Raw genomic sequence first — 25,356 nt, forward strand, 5'->3', positions numbered from 1 at the left:
TCTCGTTGGATAACATGCCAGAGCTCTAGAGGCACAGGGAAAGTACTATCCTAACATGAAGTATCAGTAGAAAAAAATTAGTTATAAAACAAAGCTGATAAGCAAGTAGTAACAAAATGTCAGGCTCAAAAAGAACTCAATAGGGTGAAAAGGACTTCCAGGGTAAACTACTACAAATAGTAGCTTAACTATTTCTTGCTTAAAACTCCTGTAGTCTCAGGGGACTTGAATGCAGCATGAGATCAGGTTTTTGAAGGAGTGCAGAGGAGGTCAAAGGAATAGTTCATTAAACCTCTATGGTGTCCAGTATAATGTCCACAATGAACAAATGGGTAGGAACTATTACAAAGAACAGAAACAGTGAGCTAAGTGTGAACAACTGCAGTGGGCAAGAGGCAAGATGGCTTTTATAAGGTGGAGTCATGTCTCACACATGTGAAGTTCTTTGGAGGATTTGGCTCCACAACCTTTATCCACATACTTGCTGGTTGATATAATTTTCTTGGATCTCCAAAAGAGATTTGATAAAGTTCCTTTGCCAAAAGGCCTTTAAAGAAACTAGTCTGACATCGGACAAACAGGAGCCAACACATAGGTGCAGGGGAGGGAGCAACTGTTAAGTCTCCCACGTGAAAGTTGCTCATCAGGAGATTTTGGCCTTTGGTTATTACTATCAACATGTCTGCTGCCTCAACATTGCTTAGTGGTCTTGAAGGTAGTAATTAATTGAGAAGTTAGAGCTCAAGTAACTCAAACATGGCCACACAGCAACCAGCAGATTCCTGGCATTCAGTTTCATAGAAGAACAGAGGCAATAACCTCAAACTTGTATTTGGAGTGAAAAGGTTACTTCCAGAGGCTGGAAAGAAAGTGAACCCACTCCAGGGACCCAGCAAACCTGTCAGGGTCAGACACAGCCAGGCACACCAGCACCACAGCTGGCTCCTTGCAAGGGGGCCAGGCTCCGAGGACTCCTCCTGCCTGAGCCCTGAGGGCACACAGCAACTCAGCACAGCCCAGCCTAGCACCATCCTGGAGTCCCAGAGAACAGCCATTAGCAGAGAAATGCAGACGACAGTGTCACACAAGGGACAGGCAGGAACAGGAAGCTCCCCCCAATAAACATGTCCCTCTGGGAAAGGACATGAAAGAACAGGAACCTTCACACAGCAATGACTCATACACAAAATTACCCACCAGAAAAAGCTCTTTTCATTCTCATGTGAGCCCAACTTCCAATCACAGTCTCCAAGACAGCCAAAAAACAAAATTCAGGACCATTCTTTCCTCTTTATTCACAAATCATTTAGGATGAGGGAAAAGGCAGATTTTTCTTCCTTTTTTTCTAAAGGAAATTCAAATGTCCTGGGAGAAAAAGGGGGGAGGATCCAGGGAAAAAAGGGTTTTCCAGGTTCATATGAAAAGCACTCAAGTAGCATGAACACAACGATGAAAATCAAACTTTTAAAAAAGTATAACTGGCACCCTTTTGACTTAATATATATAAAAAAAATCTGCTTCTGCCTTCCTTCTTCTGGTCTTTCAGTTATTTATTCACTTCTGTTCTGAAGGCATTTGCTTTGTTTTTCCCCATTTCTTCCATTCTTCTGGTACTAGTGTGTCCTGGAAAGAAAAATCAAAAAAATTAACTCTTCCAGGCAACAAAGCACTTCCTTGCACAGTAAAAGTGTCCCAAGACCCCTCATTCTCTCTCAAAGGAAGCTTATCAGAGTCATAAAACCAGTACTGCAATGGAACGGAGGACTGAATTCGAGGAGGATGGAAACGGTCAGACAAAATGAAGGTTAGTTTCTGGTGCAAAAGGGATGAATGAGCCTTGTAAATTACAGAACTGAACAAAAAAGCAGGGCTGAATACAAAGTCTGCAGGTACCTTAACTGCTCTTCTACTTTAGAAAGGGCCAATCCACCCGTTTGGAATCAGCTGGCCCATGTAAACACAAAGAAAAGATCTTCATGTCCCCAAGAAGATGAAGTGGTCTAATGTGGGCACAGCAGACCCATCTTTTTGGGGTCCTTTTCCTTTTGAAGATGCCAGGCACAGGCATAACGATGAATGCTGAGCACCTGACAGTCCAGCCCTAGAAGCTGGTAACAATACAGTCTTAACTGATGTATCTGGGGCATTAGAAAACCCAGCAGTAAGGACAAATGCTTGTGACTGCACATGGCAGCAAAACCTAACTTATGGTTTGTGGATAATAAGTTATTTGCAGGATCTTCCAGGATTACTCACAGCCCATGGGGAATTAAGCAGTTAAAATACCAGGCTGAGAAACAGAAAACATGCAAGCTATTGAGAACACACTCGTGAGGCATTTGGTAACAGGCCACTAAAAACATGAAAACCACTGGCCCAAAGCTATGGTAAAAAGAAGTGTCCAGGGACCAGAACAGCACCAGCAAACACAGCCAGGATGCAGCCAGCATTCATCTACTAGAACAAGTGACAGCCATCTCCCATTCCTCTCCAGTTACTTGTCATGGCTTGTTCTGTGCTCAAATACCTCAAAACACTCCAGGGAGAGAAGAGATAGTAACAGGGTGTTTTTCTATGGGACATGATGCCAAATTCTCCATAGGTAATTTTCATGAAACCATCCACCATACTATCTGATCTGCAGACAGAGGCTTATACCACAGCGCACATTGTTTCTGTGACACAGCCACCCACGCTGGTTTTGTATTGCACCACACTGAGCTCCGTTCAACGCATTGTCTGTGTGTGTGCCTGGAGCACTGACTATGAACATGAGAGAAAGCAGACTCAAGAGATGTACTAGTACAGCATGTTGTACAGCGATTTCTCTCATCACAGAACTTGTCCCAGATGCTCTCTCCCTTCCCCAAAACAAAACAGTGCACTCAATGAGAAATGAAGCCACACACACATTCAGAGTTGGGCAGCATGCAGAACGACAGGCAGTCCTGCCTCCTCTGCCACTGTGGATATAGCAAACTGGGACCTTACCTGCTCAGAATGAAAGGAAACAAAGGGCTTTGCACTAGTAAATTATAATGGAGACCTATCAGATGACTGTATTGAATGGAGGGGGCTGGCTACTGCTGCTGCCTGAGCCATCATAACCAGTTCAGTCTAACAGGAGGGTGAACCCTGGATTGGGTCATGTTACCAGCTGAAGGAGGTGGTGCTGACCTGGCTCTGGGGCACACAGAGCTCTCGCCACCCCAAGTGAGGACATAGTTCAGCAGTCAGAGTGCCTGGCAGCTGAATAACCAGAATACTGCAGATGGGGATAGGGAGTACCAACAGCAGGATGGGAACAGCCCAGATATCAGCCATTTTCATCATGTTCTCTTCCAGCCGACATAACTAATAATTTATTTACAGGAACAATACTGCTTAAACTAGGTTTATTTTGTCACCTGATAGCTGCTTGGTGTCCCAGACAGCATATTCACATGTGCACATATTACCATACAGACTTCAGATGATTAAGGAAATCACACAAAGGCAATTTAGTCTCAGAGGACATGTACTGCTAATATGCAAACCCAGCTGTAGCCAAGTACACACAAGGACTGATTTAAAGCCCAGTAAGTGATGTCGGAAGGAAGCAGCTTCAGCTCAGTATCTTTTTGTACAAGGAGTGAGTGATGAAGTGAAATGAAACAGGCAGCATGCCCAGGAAAGGCCAATTCCAAAAAGGCCCTTACTTCTAGAAGAGCTGGTCACTAGCAAAACCCCCTTTTACCGCAGCGTTCTATACTTTGCCAACCTACTGCTCTGCTCTGCAGCGATCCTGCCAAAAGGAGAGAGGAAGAAAGGTTCAGAGAAGATAGTAAGGAGGAAAGCAGCCTTGCTCCAGGAACCAGAGCCAGTGACAGAAATGCAAAAAGCAAAACCAGGCCTTCTGGTAACTTCTGTAAAAAGATGGTTTATACAGTCCCCTTCCCACACCCGCCAGCGGTCTCCATAGTGGAACAGCAGCTCTGCCTCAAAGTGCAATCTAGTTAATTATCACTGCACTTCAACATCTGAGACAAGCTAGCAGCGTGTTAACAAAAAGATGTCTTTTTGAACTTTAAAGTCATGTACAAAGGGTTTAACTTTAGCCTAAGGTAGAAGTTTTACTTTCAAATTTGCCATTGTAGTTGCAGCTTCATATCATTTACAATGAAAAAGCATACAGACACCCCCTGCAGTGTTTTGAAGTAGGAACCAACCACTTGCATTTATGTGCTAACAGAAGCCCTGGTTGAGCAAAGACACTTAGAAGTAAGCTTCATTGTATTCTTTTTCCCCAAATCTGTATCCTAGGCAATCTGTAATTAATAACGATTTTATCATTACTCTTTAAATTAAAAAGGAAATATTATTAAATGACGTAACATAGCCCCATTGGCAACAAAATCCCAGTAGAAACTTATGCTAACAAGATAAAGTGCCACAGTGGAGAGGGCTGGACATCCAAGGGAGCAAGGCTTGAGAAAGCTGGGAGGATGGTATTGAAAGGGTTAATTACAATAATCATCCTTCCTGCTACAGCCATGCAAGTAGAGATGTTTTAAAGACAACGAATCAATGCAAACCCCCTGAAAATTATATTCTTGTGTTTTTTTACAGCTCTTGTCCTAGTTTTAATACAGTGTAATCAAAAAAGCAAGAACCCAGGGATATCTATGCAAATAGGTATGCAAGGATAAACAACTCCTTGTGGCTCAAAAAGGGGAAAGTAAGAAGAGCACAGGTTTCATGGCAAAGCAGGTCAGTAAGATCATCTTCAAAGCCAAACTCTACATCAGTACAAAAGGGCTAAAACTTAAGTCTCACGTGTAAACCCCACATGGCAGAAGTGATGGAGAGGGAACAGTTCGACCTCTAATTAATGCACTGTATTGGAAGCTGGGGTCAACAAACTGCCTGCAGGCTGCCTAAGCTATGGCACATTCACAAGACACTGTGTGGCAGAAGGCATGTGTGAAGAATCAGTCCAATCCGAGTACAAAAATGATTGTTGTATCCCTAACATTTATGAGAATTCTCCGTGGGTTTGCCTGCATGTGTTGCCCTTTGTCTGTTGCTGCACACCTCCAATAGGCATCTGCTTCCCTTTTCTCTAGAATCCTCCTTTAGGTAGGGGAAGACAGCAGTAAGATACCCCCGCCTTACCTTCCTCCTCTCAAAACTTCTGTAGCTCTGCTCATGAGATAAGAGTTGGGCCTCTTCTGCATTTACGGTGGCTTTCATTATCTAACAATATTCTAAGAGCTTGATGTATCATGTAGTACAACAAATTTGTCAGTGAATGGGTTTCCCCCTGTCAAAGTGAACATACTTACACCCTTTGCTTTCTCCATGTGCCTGATTGCTTCAGCAAGTGGCCATGTGGACCATTCTCTCTGAAGGATCAGTTAGCTGTATCTCACTAGCAGCACCTCAATGCCTTAGCCAGTTCAAGCCCTTATTCTGAAAACAGGCATGAAACTGGGACTGAGCAGCCCATCCCCACACACAAGATCTAAGAACCAAAAGCAGCGTTCATTACTGTATCAGTTACTGACACACGATAGCATCAATGTGATCCCCTCCCCACCAATTTTAAAAGCATCTCCCACCAACGCATCCATCCCTGACTTACCGTTTTACTGCTTTCTGAGCCAGCATCCTATTGCCTGCCAGGAATGTGATGCCACCCAAAATGGCCAAGTACTTCAGAGTCTGGAACATGTTGAGCTGAGTCCAGTAGACATACATGAGTCCCAACATTGCTGTGAAAAAAAGACAGAACCCATGTCTGAAATTGCATTTTGAAGACCAAGCATTCATCCTCAGAACTATTGTTATGTTGTACTGCCAGGCCTAAGCATTTGGTTTCTATCTCATCTCTAAAGATCTGAAATGGCAGATCTAAAAGACTATACATTGTTGCCAGGGAAAGAAGGCATCTGGGTCTCCATAATGGAGGAAATGTGACACTGATGGCTCACAACCAATCCTCTTGTGGCAGAATTACAGATGTATTATAGACATTAAGGGCTATTAAAAGGAGGAGGATACTCTGGATTTCAACAGAGGATATTAACCTTTGCACATCCGTAGGAGCTTACAGCTTTTTAAAGCTTCCAAGGAAAGTGGCTTGGATTAAGCAACACACTCTCATTTGGGAAACAGCAGATCCAATGTTCTCCCAGCCTGCCATGTTTTTGAAATTCTACCAAGACAGTAAATAACTGTGCAACCAAGGGCACAATAAAATTGATGAAAAAAATTGGTCCAGCCAAAGAACAAGAGCAGCTTTCACAGGAAGAGCTTTAAAGAAAAGATGTAGTCTTTCACTGTAGACAGCAGTCCCACAGGTTTCAATCCTCACAGAAACTCCCTGCTTACAAAGGATAAACATGCAATAAAGAAAGTGTGACCTTTGGAAATAAGTTCTATTAAGTACAGATAAATGGTGTGAGAAAGGAGCCCAGATAATGATGGCTGTTATAAGCTGATGGCCAAAACAGGTTTATCACCATATTAACAATCACGAAAAGCAGGAAGACAGATGAAAACAAGAGAACAAATGTTATGCTATTATGTCATTATAGTTAATAGACTGCAAGCCCATTAACCACCAGGGCTCTCATCTGTAACTCCCAGGTGAGAAGGTCAAACAAAGCAGAAAGCCTCTGACACTTACCAGCATGTCCCATGTGAAAAACAATGGTGCTGGGAGCAAAGCTGAAGTTGGAGATGTTGGCACCTATCTTTATCCACTAAAAGGAAAAGAAATAAAACCTGAGTTACAACAGCCTTGTAAACACAAGCTTTTGTTTTAAACTCCAGTATCTTTCAAGCTTGTTTGCTTTAAGTTCTTCAATGAATACAGTGTATTCTCTACAGAAGCACTTGTTTACCACTACAAGAGGACAGAGTAGTAATTTTGCTAGACAACACTGTTGAGTTCCTTTAGTGAAAATTTCTCCTTCTGCCTCTGACTGCTCAAATGAAGTTCCTCGATTATCTTTCTTAAACTGATGAGATATTTGGATATTGCTCAAAATCTACATTTTCCAGAAAAATAAACATTGCTATTTCTATCCAGCTGAATTCATTTCAATTAAAAAGACAAAAAAAGGTAAGGTTCTAGTTTTGGACTCACCAAAGAACAGCTACAGATACAAGATGTTTTCTCATAAGAACAATTGCAGTTTTTAGAGTAGAAAAGAGAAAGGCATGCAGGATGGGAAACAGGAACAGCAGCAATGAGATTTTTCATTAAAGTGTCATCAACATGCATATTGTGAACTCCAGAGACCAGTGGACATAACTATCTGAGTGCCAGCTTTCAGTGAGACTAGCTAATGGGAAATTACTGCCAAGCAAATAAGGGATCAGTTTCATCCTCCAAATAAGGAGTAATTTAACTTGACTAGATGAGATTTTGTATTGCATTAAGTTCAAAACACTGATCTGATGATACAGTGAGTAGCAGTAGATTTTTCAACTACAGACACACAAGTATTAATTATGTCCATAAATGGGAACCAATCTGATAGGATTAAGTAACACAGATTTTGTGATGATATATTAAGTGCGAGGCAGAATCACTGTTTTTTTCCCGTGGAAGTCTAATGTTAGTTATAACTTAATCTGCCCACTGCTATCCAACATCCCTAGCAGAAGCACACTGGAAAAACTCACCCCACCTACTTCTACCTGGCAGCAGTGTTTTTCTGTTTTGACTATAAACTAAAAAACAGTTTAGGAAAGAGACAATACCAGACCAACACTCTGCACTGACATTTACTAGCTATGACTCCAGCACTGCTGTCCTAGTCACAATTAACCAAGAGTTTTAAGTACAAAGTTTAGCTGGCCAACCTCATAAGTGACTTTTGACTGGAGGGGAAAAAATTTTCTTCTTCTGTGGCCCAGTTCACTCACCAGAATGAGCAGCAAAAGCAGCGGGGAGAGAATCAATGCTGTGAAAGTGTTAGATACCACAGTGGGAGGCCTCTTCTCAGGTTCCCTGAAGAGGTGCTGCAAACAAACAAAAGCAACTTGTAAGTAGTACTCCAACAGAGCAACTTCTCGGCTCCCCAGAGGACCAGGTGCAGCCCTGGTGCTGTTCCCAGACATTCCTTTGGATGATAAGCATTCCTCTTAAGGCAAAGACTGAGTCTTTAGTGTCTGTTCCAGTCTCTGCACATTTGATCTCCTGCAAAGTTAACTTTTCCTTGCACTCACAGAAGCACTTGCTAGTTTGTCATCAGCACTGATGGCTGGAATGAAGCAAGAGAAATCTTCAGAAGCAAAGAGCTTTCTGGTGGTGCTTACCTAGTCAAATTTTCATATTTGAACCTTCTCAGTGACATCAGTTGCTCTCTCACAGGTTAAGACACAGCTTACTTATTCATACTCCAGAGGACTGCAACAAATTTCTTTCCATTAAGCTGTAGCTCTGGTCTTCCTTTAATTACATTACTTACACAGTGTTAATTTTTTTTAATGAGAGATTACTTTTCAAAAATAAATTATGATGAGAACAAATAATACTAGTAGGACTAGCCCCCCATCTCTGCACATAAATTTTGTTTTTGACTGTACCTGGATTTCAGGTTTGGGAACAAAGATGTTCTTGGACTGAACTGTGGATGGTGCATCCTCTTCTGGGAATTTGATCACAACATCAGCCTGAAATGAAATCATGCAGCTTCATTAAGTTTGACCTTAATATATTAAAAGTTTTATAAAACCTATTGCATTACTGTGGCCTATTTCCTTATTTGTCAATCTATGATTGACATGATTTTTAAAGGAAACTAAGGAAAAACCCATCAGATTTTTTAAGAAGCAACTTCTCCCAAACAGAGGCAATAATGCCATTCACCCATCACTAAGAATTGGACTTAATTTCCAGCACAGCAAGCACAGAAAGGCTAAACCTTGAAGTGCTTGCTGTGAAATTAAAATCAAACCCATAAACATTCTGAAGTTTCTGTTCCACCACATGATGAAATGAATGTTCTTTTCTGTCCTGCTTTGATGTTTGCTTAAAAACTTAAAATGAACAGCAAACCTCAGAGCCCATAAATGGCCAAAAGATTGTTTCAAAGAACGAAACATTTGAGCTTTTTTCTTCCACACCTGTACCAAGACCTCCTGTTAGACTGCCAGTAATCTCAAAACCACATCACCACACTTCCAGCTACATACCACATTCCACAGGATTGGATTTTCCAGAGTGGCATCTCCTATTATCAAGTAAAGAGTGTAGGTACCAGAGGCAGAGTCAAATTCAGTCTTTCTTTCAGAAGTATCCAGTTCAAACTTGTATACGTTCTTGCTATCTGGTTCTGCAACAAACACTACCTCCTGGCCAGTCTTTTGGTTGTGAAGTCGGACAAAAGTCTGAAAGGAAAGGTTGTAACACTTCTGGATTATCTCACAGTGCATTTACAAATGCCGGCAAAATGAGAGATTTATCCCCAAATCAAAAAGCATGACATTAACAAAAGTTGGAATATAACCTGGGAGCCTGGGTGTTAGACCCTTGCAAATCAGCAAAGTTCTATGTGTCTGAGTAACCACTTTAACACAGGACCAAGCCCATCCCGTGGCCCGCTTGGGGTACAGGGCAATATACTGAATGTTACTCAACATGGTATATGCAACAGCACACAACAGGGATGTATACATACATGGTTTTTGTTGGGTTTTTTCCCCCCATTTTTTTCTATTTTATACAGAAAACATAGAATTTTAAAGAAAGTCTAAATTCAAGGACTTTTTCAGCAAACAATCTATATTAAAAAAAGCAGAAGTGTGCTTTTACAGTGCAGGCTACCTGCATGCATTTTGTTGAGTTAAATGAGACACAGTACCAGAGCCAGAAGAGGCTTCATTTAACATACAGCCAAAATAAATGAACTGAATCCACTTCCCATCTACCAAGACCAGTGATCTTTCACAGTCCATGTCAGAAACATAAGGCTTCTCAAAACTTATCAAATCTTTTCAAGAGCAACCATCACCTCAGATGCTTCAAGATGGAACATCTCAGTGACACAGCAATGACAAAAATTTGTCCTAACCTGGTGAGGGATGAGTTCAGCTCCACTGTTCACATCTATCAGCTGGAAGGATAAAGCAAAATTCTGATGGCTGTCAGCAGTGAATGAACCCTTGGCTTTGGCTGGGTAAGCTACCCTAGGAGGAAAAAAATCAAACAGAATGGAGGTGATCTTCCAAGAGAACGCCCAGCATTCAAAGAAACCGAGGCATGCAAGCCTGTCTAGCAGTACTGCAGTCTACTCAGCATAGATTAGCTATTTTATCAAAAAGTCAGATGAACTAATATGTCTTTCTCTTCCACCATAAATTTAATGAAAAGAAATGAATGGAATTTTTTTAGCAGGATTTTTGTGAGCTACGTACCTTGCCCATTTTCAAGTAAAATGGTTGTTTGTTGTAAGGTTCAAAGGAACACCAGAAGGTTTTGCTAATACCACACCCCGCATTCTGTTTAACCAAGGCTATGCTACAACCAAAGGTGTGATGGCAGCAGAACAGAAAAAAACAGACACTCAAACTTCAGCATAGGAAGGCTGTATCAACACACACACAGAGTAGCCTCAGTGAGGCTGTGCAACCTAAGTTAAATTCCATACGTTACATTCTAACTGATGTCAGTTAAAAAACCAATTACATTAAGTTCAAGTACACCTAGCAACGGTACAGCCACACCCCCAAATACAGTGTACATGTTGCTTTAGAGCATCTCTACCGGAGCCCAATAATGCCAGAAACATTAACACAATTCTTTTAACTTGCTTTCGCTATGGAGAGGTGCCAGCAAAGGAACAGAAGACTCAGGTTGCCTGGCTTCTCTTAGTACTTATTTCAGCATTAAGGAAAATCACCTATAAAAATAATCAGTATTCTCCCAATGAACTTACAGGTTTAAGAGAAACAGCATGTGTATAACTCTGTAGTTATTCCAATACAAGATTCCTCTCGTTTAGCTGAACTAGGTAAAGCTCAGAAGACCTCCAGTCTAGAGCCAGAGTTGCCCATTAAAGGATCACACACACTGAATTGTTTTACCTGGTTGTTTTTGGCGCAATGCTCTGATCTTTATCCACGGTAGAAAGATCTACATTAGTAATCCCAACTTCTGTGGAAACTTTTACTTTCAGCTGCAACAAAACACAACTGAAAATTACACAGAGCACTTCATATATACTAATTGTGGTCAAGTTCACTGCAGAAGCTTTAGCTCTTCTGTCCCCTTCCCCAAAGCGGGTCTTACACTAAGCCAAAGACAGAATCTAACCTGAACAGAAGGATCTACCGCAATTTACCTTCTGGCAAAGCTCCTGCATCAGTCATTAACCCTAACCCATCCCCTTTCTCCCTGCACAATTAGCCAGCTCTGAAGACACCAGCTTCTCAGTCATGCTGGAGTTAGCTGCCCTTTGGAAAATTGTTTTTAATGAAACAGTCCAACTATCCAGATCTGAACTAGCAGAAACTAGCTATTAAAGATTACATCACATACAATACAACTTAAAACTGCACGTGCACTTGCACTTCTGCTTACTGGATAGCAATTTGAGATGAGAGAGATCTCCGGACAGCAACCAATTATGCCTTTGTTGGCTCCTAAAGTCTAACAGGTTTCTGCTGATTTTATTACCAGCAGGCAAAAGCCAAAGCATTCCTCCAGACCTGCACTTTGTTCAGCAAGCTTTCCTTCGGTCACAGCATTTATCACTTAGCACAGGGCAGCCAATAAGGCCCTGTCATTTATCACACTCCCTTGCACTAAAGGCAGTATAAAGCCTAAGCAGAGAAATTACTTCCTGCCCTCTCCCCAGTTCCAAACCACAGACCATCTAGGCAGTGAACCTCAGTGCGTTTGACTGATTTCAGTCCCTCTCTCAAACATAAGCAGTTACTGCAGTCTGTAGTTTTTAATTAGCACATTTGTTCTCACAGCTTACAAATGCTCCCCTGGAGAATTAAAGTTTCATTGCCAAGATATTTTTCATCATATACTACAATTTGTTATTACAGGTTTGCTCATGTGAACCAGCCCCACACCCTCACTCTGAGAAATAATTCACAGGGAACCTGTGGAAAAAATATGTAAAAACATAAACTAAACTATTCAGGTCAGACTTCAAACACACACAATTCTGGCAGTTCCCTTACAACAAAAAGTGTAATTTAAGATAGAGGTTACCCCTGAAAATGGATCCATTAACATGTAGACTATTCAGGCTAACTTTAGTAAGGCCTTAGTTTGTTCCAAGATGGGAGTAAAGGAAGATGGACTAATGAAATATTAATTTTAAAAAAGTTAAATGAAGGCAACTCAGAGCTGCTGCACACAGCCCCTCCAACTGAACAGTACACAAACATCTCTGAAATATTTTAATGCCAGGAAATGTAGTCTCTGCCGGAGTAATAACCCACTGGTTTAGCTCATTACTGTCAAAACGATGGTGCATTAAGGACAATTAATGCTAATAACAGTAAGGAAAAAAAGCAGTTCCCCCAGCAGTCCTCCCCCGTAACAATGTGTCTTATTAGAAGCGGTTCACACAAAGCCACCACAGCGTTAATACATTCCTACTGGTACCTCTGTGTGCCAGCAGTGAGCTTAAGCAGGACCAATCAATCCCCTTTTGACACTCCTAAGTGCCATTACTACTACAATGACAACATCAATTTGATACACAGTGTAAAGGTCAGCAGTTGTAAATAAGTGCCTTCCCCTACTCCAAGCCGACTATGTTGGAAGACTTTAAAAGCTAATCTTTTCCTTAAATATGCGATTGAGGGCAAAAACTAACCCTGGGAATAGACATCATTGAAGAAGAACATTCTCAGCTGTTGACACTGGGGGTGACTACATGAATAGTCACAGAGATCACATTCTTCTCACTGTAACAAATGTGAGGAAAGTAAAACTCTGAGTATTTATATACAACTCTTCTTTAGAAACATGTGGTGTAACAGCTTTTGCCACCAAAAAGGGTGTATGTATGCATGAAATGAAGACTTCATTTGCATTTGCTTTGGTTGCTGTCTCTCCACTACAAAAGCATCACCATATACACAGTTAGGAGATGCCAAAAGACACCTTTGACTTTTTTCTAAAGCTCTAGAGCTTATACAGATGCTCCGCTTCCATACATCAGGCAATCACCAGATAACTGCTTGCCAAGCCTTGAGGTTTAGAGACTCAAATCTTGAATGCTCCGAAGAACTAACATTCTTAGCAATTGTTTTTGCATAGCTGCTTTGGGCTGCTATATAAATACCTCCACTGTTAGCCTTTGTTCATATGCTGTCAGATCAGCATCTAAGTGATAGGTCAGTTTTGAAATTTACATGAATCTCTTTTGATCATATATTAATACGGTTACTGGTCATAATCCTGAGTCAAAATCCAATGCATTACAGAAAAACATGGGATAAAAAAGCCATATGACATCCTTAACAGGTATAAATAAAAAGCTGTTTCAGTGAATAGGCACACAATTAAAATGCCATGAAAAAGCATACCCACCTCAACTTTGTTAGCAATAAATCGCTTATCTCCATCAACACTGATAGAGAAATCATAATATCCACTTGCAGGTTTTGCATTCATGAAGTTCAGCTCAAAGACGTCTCTATAACAGAAAAAGCAAGGTGCTAAGTATCCTCTAGGATACCAACAGCAACCTACAAGTAGGTAACATCTTGCTACCAAGAAGTCTCCAAATATGCTAGGTTAAGCAGGAAAACAGACAAATGCAGCACAAAACTAACATTGCTAAGTGCAGCAGGAAAAGAATTCTTCAAAGCTCCCCCGAAGTCAGGAGAACATTGCAATTTCCCACTCCCAATCAAAACAAAAAGCAACAGAAATTCACCATCACTACCAAACGTGCTCAGTCACCTGTTACCAACAAAATGCAACTACAGCATTTTGAATTTTCAATCACACAAACATTTCTCTGGTGGAAGAACACATAAGGAAAATAAGTCCAACACTGTTTAAGTAACACCTGTTTACCTTACAAACTGTAAAAATAAGATTTCTTACCCTGAGAGAGCAAATTCTCTCTGTTGAAGGACAGTGGCTTTGGTAGATGCAGACTTGGCATAGTCGAGCTTTACAGAAGCTTGAGTCAGCGGCTGGGACATAACATTGGTCACTTGTAGCTACAAGAAAAAAATCAAGAATTTCCATGAAACCATTTCTCCCAGAAGGAATGTGGGAGCACAGACAACTCACTACCCCTCTGTATTATACACACAGAATTCTCCCTGGTCCAGCATCCCAGATTCACCTAATTCTTTCTAACATAATTGGGAAAGCTAAACTTGTAATCAGCAGAGCTGACTTCAAGGTAATGTCTGGTAAGCCCTGGGTAAGCAGAGGTTCTGAAGAATCACTTCATAAAAGCACTAAACCCCCAGATCTACTGGAACCTGAGTCCTGGAGCTAAAAATAAAAGACATCACCTTGCACATTCAGTCATCCCAGACCTACAATACTAAAGACTGAGCCAAGACATGAGTTAAGATTCGGGGCTAAGGACTCACCCTGAGTATGGGCTGATGGTGAGACACAGCTGCAGGCCCATCGGGGACAATAATGACAGGCAAATGGTAGCGGTTCTGGGATAAAGAACCTGCAGCACAAGCAACACTGAAGGCCTCTGAAAGTGTCTCAAAGTTTTTCTTGCTAAAAATTGCATTCATCAACTGGATAATTTGATCCTGAAAGAGGAAAAGCAAATCACATACAAACACCAGCAGCTTACCACAACATTGCAGACTGGCTCCGTATAATGTTATTAATAAAAACATCGTTCATAAAGGCTGTTTAATTTCCCACTTGCTTTAAAAATAACTCAAGTTATGAGGTAACCCAAAATTAACTACTTTTTGAAATGTCACATTAGCATTCTTATTCTTGGCTGGGAGGTTCCAACCACAATTGCTGTAATTGTGCTGAAAACTTCCAAAAACGGAATTTGGATCTACCTCTTCAAACTACATGTTTCAGAACGGAAGATGCCGTCAGCTCGACTATCCAGACTGTGTGCAGCTGCAAAAAGATAATTTGGCTCCAGGAGCCATACAATTGTCTTCATACAGTGGAGAAGGACTAGGCTACATGTCCTGGCTACCTGCCAGGCTGGGAAGGCCACAGAGCAGTGATGCAAAGCATCCTAATGGCTCTGGAAGGAGCCAGTCTAGGCCCATGCAGGCTTATCCCCTTAGGCTCAACAGTGTCCTCAAGCTAAGAGGATTAGCTTTAAAGCAGTACCACCAGGAGCACAGAGCCAGCTCTGGCTCTGGGATGTGCCAAAGCTAATCTGTCCTCTCCAAAGTAGGAGTGGGACCACATCCCCCAGCTGGTTTTGCAGTCTGACTTTGTAGGGTTAGTGCATCTGTGCCACACTTCGCAGGGTATGCCATATTATTCAGATTCTTCCATCACTCCCTGCTAGTCTGGAAAACAGAGGGATTGGTTACCTGTACTTTAATTCAAGAAAAGAATTGTGGGCTAAATTCTGATCAGAAATTAGAATAATCGAAGACAATCCCAAATAAAGCAACAGGCATACAATTTAGTAACCTACAAAGCACTTTTAAACGAAGCCCACTGCATATCAAATTTTCACCCTCCTACTTGTATTAATGAACACCAATGTACATCAGAACTAGAGAAAGCATCAAGACAGACACCACAAAACTCCTGCATAGTGCAAATCCTGCAGTGTTTTTCTTTTATATGGAGGGCATGGCATAGCTCCAGACCCTAATCAGCAACTGACACTCTCATTTAAATTGTGGGGAAAAACAAGGGAGCTATTTTTTCAAATACTACATGTTAATTTTAAAAGAAAGTTTTGTAGCATTCTGGAGGCACTCTCACCATTCACAAGAGATAAAGCTTTAAGCCCCAACAATAGCACTTCTGACAGCACAATTCTGAAACAACACTAAACAATTTTCCTTAATTGGTCTTTTTTTTAAACATCATTTGGATGCTGACAGTTTGAATTGTGTGTAGCAGAATCACCACCTCAAAAATGACATCAAAATTACTTTGCATTAGTCAGTTTGGCAGCAGCATGGAAGAGAGCCAGGAATGAACTCAGATGTCTTACACTGGCTTCTGTCTCAACCCTGCCACTTTGGCTTGTGCTTTAGGGAGCTGCCATTCTCAATCAAAAGTACATCTAACTCAGTTAACTTGTGGAAAAAAATTACTAAGTGGATAGCTTGCAGTAATGATTTCTAGCTTAATCAAGCTCAAAAGGAATTTCCAACAGTCTTTCATTTTAGACAACAAGTTTTTGTATCTGGATTCCTGCAGGCATATGGTACTAATATTGTCTCCCTTTTGGGCACCCCAGACTAGTGTGCCTGCATTTCCTCACAGGTAAATAACATTTGCAAAACACTTTGAAATGCTGGAAAGTGCTAGACAAGTGCCAAATGCCAGAACAAACTCTGAAACAAGAGGGTTTTTCAACAGCTAGTCTCAATAAACAAAGAAAACGAGACCTCACTTGCAATTTCCTTCTGTACATTTGAAAAAGAAAAAAACAAACCAAATTCAGCCTGTGATCTTGAAGGTGGAATTTCCTCCTAGATTCTGTTACTTCACATTCTCTCCAAGATGTGCCTTTTCACTGAGTGTGCTCATTTTTCACAGTAAAAACTTCTACCCAGTTATACCGGCATCTTGCACTGCACAACAGGCACTAGGCAGATCCCTTTTGTGAGCTACAGTGTGGAAGGGAGGAAAAGGCAGATACAGACCTCCTTCATTGCTGGCTCTGTACCCACATGGTCCGACAGCTTATAGGCAGCAGCAACAAACAGTGCAGTAGTCTCAATTCCTTCTTCGAACTGCAGATAAACTCCACCCAAGTCATCCAGGCGAGCAACAAGATCCTGACAGAAAGAGTTATTAAAATTTAAATTGCATTCTAGTAGATCCACAGAAGTTAACCCTATTGTTAAACTTGTACTCAAAGACTATCTGTCTGGGATCACTGACATATTTTGCAATAGTCATTTAGAAACAGGAAGAAAAGGAAACCTTCAGCCTTTAGTGGATTTAATTATATTTAAAAGTCATGACTTTCTGTATTTCAGTCCACTGTGAAACAGTTAAAAGTCCAGAAGAAATACCTGCTTAAAAGGAAGAGCCAAGCCAACCCACACCATGCAGGCAAGGAATTAGCCAGGTTGGTTTTTCATTTTGTGTTTCACATTAATACATCTTTCAGTACTACAGAGGTCTAACAAATTCCTGAATAATTAGAGAGCATAGCATGTGTTCCTACCTCTATCTCCTCAACAATGCCACTTAGATCTGCCTGCTGGGACAAGTAAGATGCCGTCTCCAAAGCCTGGATGGTTCTTAAACAAGAACAAACAAAACCAAGCAATTGTATGATTTTTCCTTCCTTAAAAGCCAAACATAATTCAAATCAAAGCAACTACAGTTCCTATTCCAAATGAAGTGCAAAACGGGTGTTACTGCATTCAGTTGACTCAAGACAAGACAATGAATCTGAAGTGATTCAGTGGAAACTTAGAATTCATTATGGGACGCCACTTTAGCTTCATCAGCTCTGCAATAAACTCATAGATTCAAAGGCAGTGAAGAAACCAAACTTTGATCCCTGCACAGCACAGATCCCCACACTTGCTAGTGAGGCTTCCAGGAAACCATTTTTTTCATTAATAAAGCACATTTAGCACATTTTAAAGTTTCCCTTATTTTCCCCAGCTTTTAAGGAAAGCTCTGTTCTCTCATTTCACAGTCAAATTACTTAATTCTTTGGTGATAAATGCCAAGATTCCTTCCACTTACTGGCACTTTTTTCCACCTCACAGTACAAGCATCCCAATGTACAAAAGACAGGGCTGAGGAAGAGCATCAAGTCTACTGCAACCATAAATGACACAGAACCATGGCTGGGTATGAAGTCAAAAATTTGTTGTGAATCTTTTTAAAAGAGAAGGCTTCTTTGGGATATGTCCTCTTTGCTGACCATTATTCTTGAACTAAACTGAATACATAAGCTCCTTTGCAAAATCACACAGAAAATTGCCCCAAACCATATTTTTCATTCCCCCAGAGGGACAATAATGAACTGGACAAATACACCAAATGAAAACACAGCACCTACTCTACTACATCTATATTACAAAAATTAAGTGTTAAAATACCCTTTACTCCAAAATCCAACTGCCTAGAGCATAAACATGCAATAGTGAATCGTTTCCATCTGAAAGACTTACGCCAGCACATTTTCTTCTTTGCTAAGACGAGCAGTAAGAGCACTAAGTGCTTCCTGAGATGCCAAAGGAAGGCCAAAGCCACTCAAGGCCCCAACAGCATGGAAGATCTGGGTGACTGAGGAATCCTCACTGACAGCTGCAAGCAGCAGCTCCCTGGTCTCATTTGAAATGGTAACCTGCAGGGAACATGTTGATTCACACTTGAAAAAACAAGGCCTTCTAGTCACCAATTTCTTCCTGGACCAACACACTCGATCAGTGAACTACTATAAGCTTCTGGGAAAAAGCCCTTTATCATTCATTACCTTTTAGTTTAAACAATTAAATCCCCAAGTTTTGCTGTCAACTATCAATTAGTCAGGATAATCCACAATTCAGATTTATCCTGGTAACCTGCTACTGCTTTTCATCTGGCATCACATCATTGTCCAGCAGCTGGCGGTACTGATGAAAAATGGGGCTTGGATAACCCACCCACAATTCAGCAAGGGTGACCTGCATTTGTATCATTTGTATCATTGCAGCATTTCAATACGCAGTTTACATCCAGTTTATCATTCACCCAAAGAGTTTTTAATTGGCACAGCTGCTGTGAATTCTATTAAAATGTGCTGGTTCCTTTTTTCTTAGCCACCAATGTTTAATCAAGAAATAAACCCTCAGAATTACTCTGACCAAATACTTGCTTTATATCATTACACTTTGCCTTGTATAGAGTACTCCCAGACACTTCACAAGCTATTTACCCAAGACACAACAGAGTACAACCCACTAAAAGTAGAAGTTATGCGTAAAATAAAACCAAGAAAAGATCAAGGTAAATACTTCCTTAGTAACATCTGTCTTCAGAGGTCAGGGCTCCAAACTCACCTCACAGCCAGACAGGACCCGGATGGACTGTGCAGCATAGAAGAGAGAATCAACACTGCTGGAGTCCACATGCGATTTGATGAAATTGCACGCAGCCTGTGAAGAAAGAGAAGTTAACTTACAGTAACAGTCTTGACTTCAGCCACTGAGACGAGATTTAAATTATACTCTAGGACAATTTCATGTACACTGCTGTGCATTTTTGTACTGAAAAAAGGCAAATGAAGCCCCTAGTAATATTTGCAATACCGCAAGAGCCTAGAACCCCCCCCGGTCCTACTTTGCTAAATGCTGCACAGAAACAAAGGCGGTTCCTGCTAAGAGAGATAAATGATTTTCACATAAACTCTACCGCAACCAGAATTCATATTTAAATTGAGTATAATTATAAAACCTATCAAAATAAAAGTCCCATAGGTATATTTAGTAGGGAAAATCTCCCAGGACAGAGAACAGATGAACAGAAATTCTGTGGGCTGGCTTCCTTCCCAGCTGTGTATCACACATAATCATTAATGGATGCAGAATATAGAATTTCAAAGCATACAGAAAGAAAAGTTGGGTAAGCAGTTACAGTATGAAGGCAAACAATAAGACTGCTCATTAATCTGTAACCAGCTTATTATTAACTGACAACTAGATAGATGGATCACTAAGATTTCATTTTAATCAGAAAATAACCAAGAATTTAACTGCTCATACATACTTTTGAGTATGTAGAACATAAAGGCCTTTACAAGTAGGACAGGATTTTCAGGCTACAGTTAACCTAGGAATACTGATATATGTTCAAGTGTTACACCTAGCTATTATTTTTACTACCTCTACCTTTTAAATAGTCTCACCCCACAAAGAAGTTCCCTGTCCAGAAAAAAGTCTCATGACAAACCTCAAGGAACAATTAATAATTACTGTTTACCTGCAGAAGCAAAGGCTGCATTATCATTGCCAAAACTAGGAACTATTAAAAAACCCAGCCACACTGACATAAACAAAAGCAGCAATTCTCAGCCTAGCCTGCAGATGACCAGCAAGGAGTGCAGTGTGGTGAACCGCAACATCTTCAGGAGCCTCACACTTATGAGTTTGTGGTGCAAATACACAACACTCAAAGAAAAACGAAGTCCGAATGGGTTAGAACCACTGAACTAGCTGAATTTACGAGGAAAGAACAAACTTTTGTTTACAGCTTAGATGCACAGGTAAGCATGCACATGCGTGTAAGCAGGCATGCCTACATAAGCAGGTTGTTACAAGGACAACCTGCAACATTTAAACTAGAAACGCTTAAAGACATGAAAAGGCAGTAAGCATCCTGTTGATACCACAAGCCTTTGTTTCTAGTCTGCACAGAAGGAAACATATTTTATATACAAAAATAGCAAGAGCATGTGACCTGGCTGAATTTGGTGTTGGAACTGAAATGAAATAATGAGAGCCCTATTTAACGAGATAGCAAAGGAAACATGGCACGGGTGGAAATCTTTTTCAGAAAACAGTGAAACAAATTGATAGCTACAGTAATATCACAACAGACTATGGAGAAGCGAGCCCTGAAACCGCCATTTAGAGGCAGTAAGTGTGAGAAAGCCCAGACAAAGATGCAATTTATTCAACTAGCACACCCGAAGGACTGTCAGTAATTACCAGGGATTTGCTACGATACTCGCTAAGAACATAACACACGTGTGCTTTACATTTTCCTCACCGCCCTGTCAAAGCAGAGCTGGCTAGATAAACTCCTTATGCCTCATCTTTTGCTGCGGGGATGCCTCTACAGCTCCTCAACCCAGCAAAGCACCCTCGTGCGGAGCCGCACGGCACCGGGCGGGCAGGGCAGCCGGCGGAGCGCGGGTTGGGGGCAGGGGGAGCGGCAGCACCGGCGGCCCCTTAACCGCTCACCTTTTCGTCCGCCACCCGCGCCCCCAGGCTGGCGAGGCCCACGATGGAGTAGAAGGCGGCCTGCAGGTCGGCGAAGGGCCGCTCCAGCGCCGCCCTCAGTCGGGCCAGGTCGCGGGCGGTGAGGCGGTGGCTGGGGGCCAGGGCCTGGGCACCGGCGAGGAGGAGGAGGAGGCTGAGGGCCGCCGTCAGACGCAGCCGCGGGCCTGCGGAGAGACAAGCGAGTTACCCCGCGGTACCGAGGGTCGCGCCCGCCGCCTCACCCTCCCCACCGCAACCCTCGCCTCACCCGGCGCCGCCATGATGCCCCCCGCCGCCTGGGACACGCCGCCGCTTCCGCCCCGCGCCCCGCCCCACACCATCGCGCCCGCACCACGGGGGAGGCGGGAGGGACGGCGTATTTTGCGAAGGGGCCTCAGCCGCACGGACGCCCGCTACGGGCACTGCGAAACTGTGGAGAAGAGCACACCGCGGGGTGGTGGGGCGGGAGGCGGGATGGGACCGGGCAGCAGCGGGGCTGCCAGAGAAGCGGCAGCGCCGGCTCCCCTGGGCGGCGGGAGTGGTACAGGCCTCCCGGCGGCCCTCGGCGGCGGGCGGGGGCGGCCCCTGGAGAGGATGTGGGTTGCGCTGATTGGCCGAGCCACCCGCGGCGCTCAGCGCGCCAGGGCGCCTTAAAGGGGAAGCGGCGTAAAGGCGCGCCGGGGCTTGGGGTACGGCCGTGCCATGGCATGGCATGGCATGGCATGGCATGGCATGGCATGGCATGGCATGGCATGGCATGGCACGCCACGCCACGTAACGTAATGTAATGTAATGTAATGTAATGTAATGTGTTATGCCATGGCATTTTATATCATGCCATGCCATGCCATTCCATGCTGCGTAATGTAATGTAATGTGTTATGCCATGGCATTTTATATCATGCCATATACTGCTGTGCCAAGCAGTGCCACGCCATGGCATGCTGTGTCACACCATGTCACGGTGTACAACGCAGTGCCACCCCACACCATGGCGTGCCATGCGACGTCCTGCCACGCTGCCTGGTGTTGCACTGTGCCATGCTGCGCCATGCTGTGCCCTACCATGCCGTACCTGCTGTGCCGTACCGTGCCATGGGCCGTGCAGTGCTGTGTCATGCCACGGCAGCCCATGCCTTCGGGAGCTCCCCACGCCGCTGACCCGAGAGCCCCAGCGCACCATTTCCCCATTGTCCCACCAGCTCCACGGGGCTCAGCATCTTCCCTGCAGCCGTGGTGGGAAGGCTCTTACACCCCTGAGGGAAGGGCAGTGGGGCATCAGCAAACCCCCAAACACCTTGGGACTCACCAGTACAGCCACCGAGCAATGCAGGGCTGCCAATAAATCCGAGATGCAGTTACCTCTGCCACCCTCGAGTGACTGGCAGGGGGTATTAGCCTCTCCCGTCACCCCCTGCAGTAACCTCCTGCTCTTAATTACAGCTGACCCCCCCAGCCAGCTTCTGGCAAAGCCACTGGCTCCTCAGCTGCTGCTTGCCAAAAAGCTTTCTCTTCCCAGCAAAGCAGGGGCAGAAAGGGCAGTGCCCTGCTGCATGCTTCCCTGGGGGGGGTGGATGACGTCTGACAGCCTGGAGTGGGTATTTCTCCTGAGCTTCATCGGTGAGACCTCGGGAGCAGTGCCATCGTTCTTGGCGTGGGGCTGGGGGTGAGGGGGGGAGCTCCTCGGGGCAGCAGCGAGGCTTCAGGAAGGGCGTTTGCAAGTGAACAAGCAAATCTGTGCAACACTGCTCGCTCAGAGTCCTTGATGGAGGCGTGCAAGGCTTAGGGGATTGTTTCAGCATTCCCTGCTTTAGGGGGGTCTTATTTTCCATCTTTTAATTTTTGCCCCCATGTTTTTCCCTAAGTACTAAGTAAAAAAGAGGCAAAAAAAGCAAGTGTAAGTTTAAGACCCAGCTTTGCCATGCAAAAACCAAACCTCTCAGTTAACCAAGCTGGATTTGCCTCGGGAATAAATAGCCCCATCAATTTGCCCCGTGTTGATTATTTCAGGTGACTCTTGGGAACGGCCACGGCCACGCTATCGGGGACCCCGCGTTCCTGCAGCGAAGCAACGCACACATCAATGTGCAAAATGGCTTCTTTCCCACAAGCCCCTGGGGACGGGCAGGTGGGCCTCCGGGTCCCTGTCCCACACTCAGCTGTCCCACAGGGGACACAACAAGCTGTGTTTGACAGGCACCCATCCCACTGCTCACTGCCCTTCTGGAAGGCCCCAAAATTTGGGGAAAAGGGCTGTGCTTCCTCCTGCAGAGGGCACTGGGAACTTGTGCTTTTTGCTTTCTGGGGAAGATCCCCTGGAGCTGGTGCAACTCCCACTTCCACACCCGTCCCGCCGCCCCTCCACCTCTGCTCTCCCCGGGTTTTGGGGCATTTAGTGTAACATGGACAGGGCTCTTGGCCTCACTGGGGGAAAGCAAGGAGCCGCAGAGCTGCTTCATGTGGAAAGTCACCGCCAAGAAGGCAGCCTGCTCCCTGCTCTGCCTAGCTGCCCTTGGTTCTCCCTCTGTGCTGGAGCCGTGACATGATGTTGGCTCCTCTTTGGGTGACACCAAGGTGTGGCTGAGATGGCTTTGCTGGTGGTTTATAAAGCCCAGCCAAGACATGCTGCCCATCAGCTCTGTTTCGACAGCGCTGAACCACCAATCTCACCTAAATCCCCCAATTATTTAGCCTGAACATGTTTGACTGCCTCAACACGGGAGATGCTCGTGGCATGGATGGGTACCTGTATGAGGACACAGGCACTCATCCGTCATGGATGGGCATGATGAGATGAGGATACAGGCACCCATCTGTGCCCTTGAGCATTTCCCACGCTGAGGCTGTTCCCTTGCACTGAGTTACTCCTCTCCCATTTTCCCTTGGGAGATGTAACCCCTCTGAAGTGCATTGCAAAATCCTGTCACCATAGCTTTCCTGGGGGAAGGAAAAAAACGTTCTGCATCAGAGCGTCTGATCTTGATAATTCTGTCCCAGAAAGCACTTTTGTTTTGCCAAGTTGGGTTTGCATCACCTTGCATTTTGCCGTAACCAAATGACACATTTCCGCCAGATGTGATGGCATTTCCCATCCCATTGCCCTTCCTGGATAGAAACTGGGCTGAGGGGAAGATTTTTCCCCATGACTGGAGTGAAGCCAAACTAAAATGATCTCAAAAATCGCTTGTGTGATGGCATTTCTCTTCTGTTCAAGCTATCAGATGAGTCTCTGTCCTTGCTCTAGCCCGTATCAGGACATGATCACCCAATCCCCAGGGATGCTGGGGACCCCTCTGAGACGCTGCATGGTGGCTGACCCCACCACTGCCCTGGGGGAAGGCGCTGGAGCCTGGCTGGTCTGGCACCTTCCCCTGGGGCTGAAACACCCCACATGCACCAGCTCAGCCTCGAGAGGAGGCTGGAGACCTGCAGCCAAGCTCTTCTGCTGTGACAGATGGAAATGGGAAGGTTTTTTTTTTATGAGATGAGAGAGAAAAAGCTAAAGGCCACTTGTGCAATTAAGTGCCTTAAATGTGGATTTTATTTCGATGTAATGGGATGGTTATTGCATATAAAAGAAGTGCCAGATGGTTGTTAAAACCACATTTACTAAGTTCTAATAACCATGCATTTGACCTGTAGCCCATCAAGAGCTGCAACCCCTCACTATAAAATAGCTCAGGAGCCCTCGCCCCAGGCAGAGCCTCTGGCTGGTCCTTGCTGGGACCTTTGCATGGCAGCAGCACTCGCTGTTCAGGGCAGCGCTTGGCCTCATGGCGTGGCTCTCCAGCCACAGGATGCTTTGCCTGTCTCTGACCTTCAGTTGGTTGGTGATGGTGACAAGGTCAGAGAGATAAGGAGGTGTGAAATAAATCTGCCAGCTTGAGGAGAGGGGCCAGGACCCCTCCATGGGGTGCAGGGCAGTAGAAAGTCTCTGCACACCCCAGGGCAGAGCTCTCCTCTGCTGCCTCACCTGGTGCCAAGGGGCTTGAAGGAGGGAGGGTGGAGGGTGGAGGACAGAGGATGGAGAGTGAAGCGTGGATGGTGGAGGGTGGAAGATGGAGGATGAAGGGTGGAGGGATGAAGGGTGGAGAATGGAAGATGGAAGGTGGAGGGTGGAGGATGGAAGATGGAGGGCAGAGGATAAAGGGTGAAAGGTGGAGGATGAAGGAAGGAGGACGACCCTGGGAGGAGCGGGAAGCTGGGTTATGGCTCCTTCTTCTTTGCCCCACGGGAGCTTTGCTTAAACACGTGCAGGTG

General features: G+C 44.0%; 1 protein-coding gene across 2 annotated transcripts; it reads right to left on the reverse strand.

Moving 5' to 3' along the window:
* Positions 1–1,270: 1,270 nt before the first annotated feature.
* RPN2 (ribophorin II) lies at positions 1,271–21,517 on the reverse strand. Of its 2 annotated transcripts, XM_069806794.1 has the most exons (18): positions 21,365–21,517; positions 21,079–21,281; positions 19,177–19,272; positions 18,307–18,482; positions 17,343–17,418; positions 16,813–16,947; positions 14,578–14,754; positions 14,075–14,193; positions 13,553–13,658; positions 11,080–11,171; positions 10,068–10,182; positions 9,190–9,384; positions 8,581–8,667; positions 7,918–8,013; positions 6,671–6,746; positions 5,624–5,753; positions 3,699–3,784; positions 1,271–1,623 (listed from the first exon to the last, which is right to left on the reverse strand). In XM_069806794.1, the coding sequence occupies exons 1-17, from the start codon at positions 21,435–21,437 to the stop codon at positions 3,733–3,735; spliced, it is 2,004 nt and encodes a 667-aa protein (XP_069662895.1). In that variant the 5' UTR covers positions 21,438–21,517; the 3' UTR covers positions 1,271–1,623; positions 3,699–3,732. The 2 variants fall into 2 exon arrangements, with proteins under 2 accessions (XP_069662895.1, XP_069662903.1); XM_069806802.1 differs by lacking the exon at positions 3,699–3,784.
* Between the last annotated feature and the right edge of the window lie 3,839 nt (positions 21,518–25,356).

The sequence above is a fragment of the Haliaeetus albicilla genome, chromosome 2 (assembly GCF_947461875.1).
Source record: "Haliaeetus albicilla chromosome 2, bHalAlb1.1, whole genome shotgun sequence".
NCBI lineage: Eukaryota > Metazoa > Chordata > Aves > Accipitriformes > Accipitridae > Haliaeetus > Haliaeetus albicilla.

What these genes read in the sequence shown, in the direction of transcription:
- RPN2 (XM_069806794.1), bottom strand. Translation starts at nt 21,437, where the DNA reads ATGGTGTGGGGCGGGGCGCGGGGCGGAAGCGGCGGCGTGTCCCAGGCG. An exon ending in CAGAGCCAGCAATGAAGGAG is followed by an intron (nt 14,755 to 16,812) that starts GTCTGTATCTGC and finishes TTCCTCTTTCAG; the next exon opens with GATCAAATTATCCAGTTGAT. An exon ending in GCTCAGAAAGCAGTAAAACG is followed by an intron (nt 3,785 to 5,623) that starts GTAAGTCAGGGA and finishes TCCTTTTGGCAG; the next exon opens with GATCGCTGCAGAGCAGAGCA.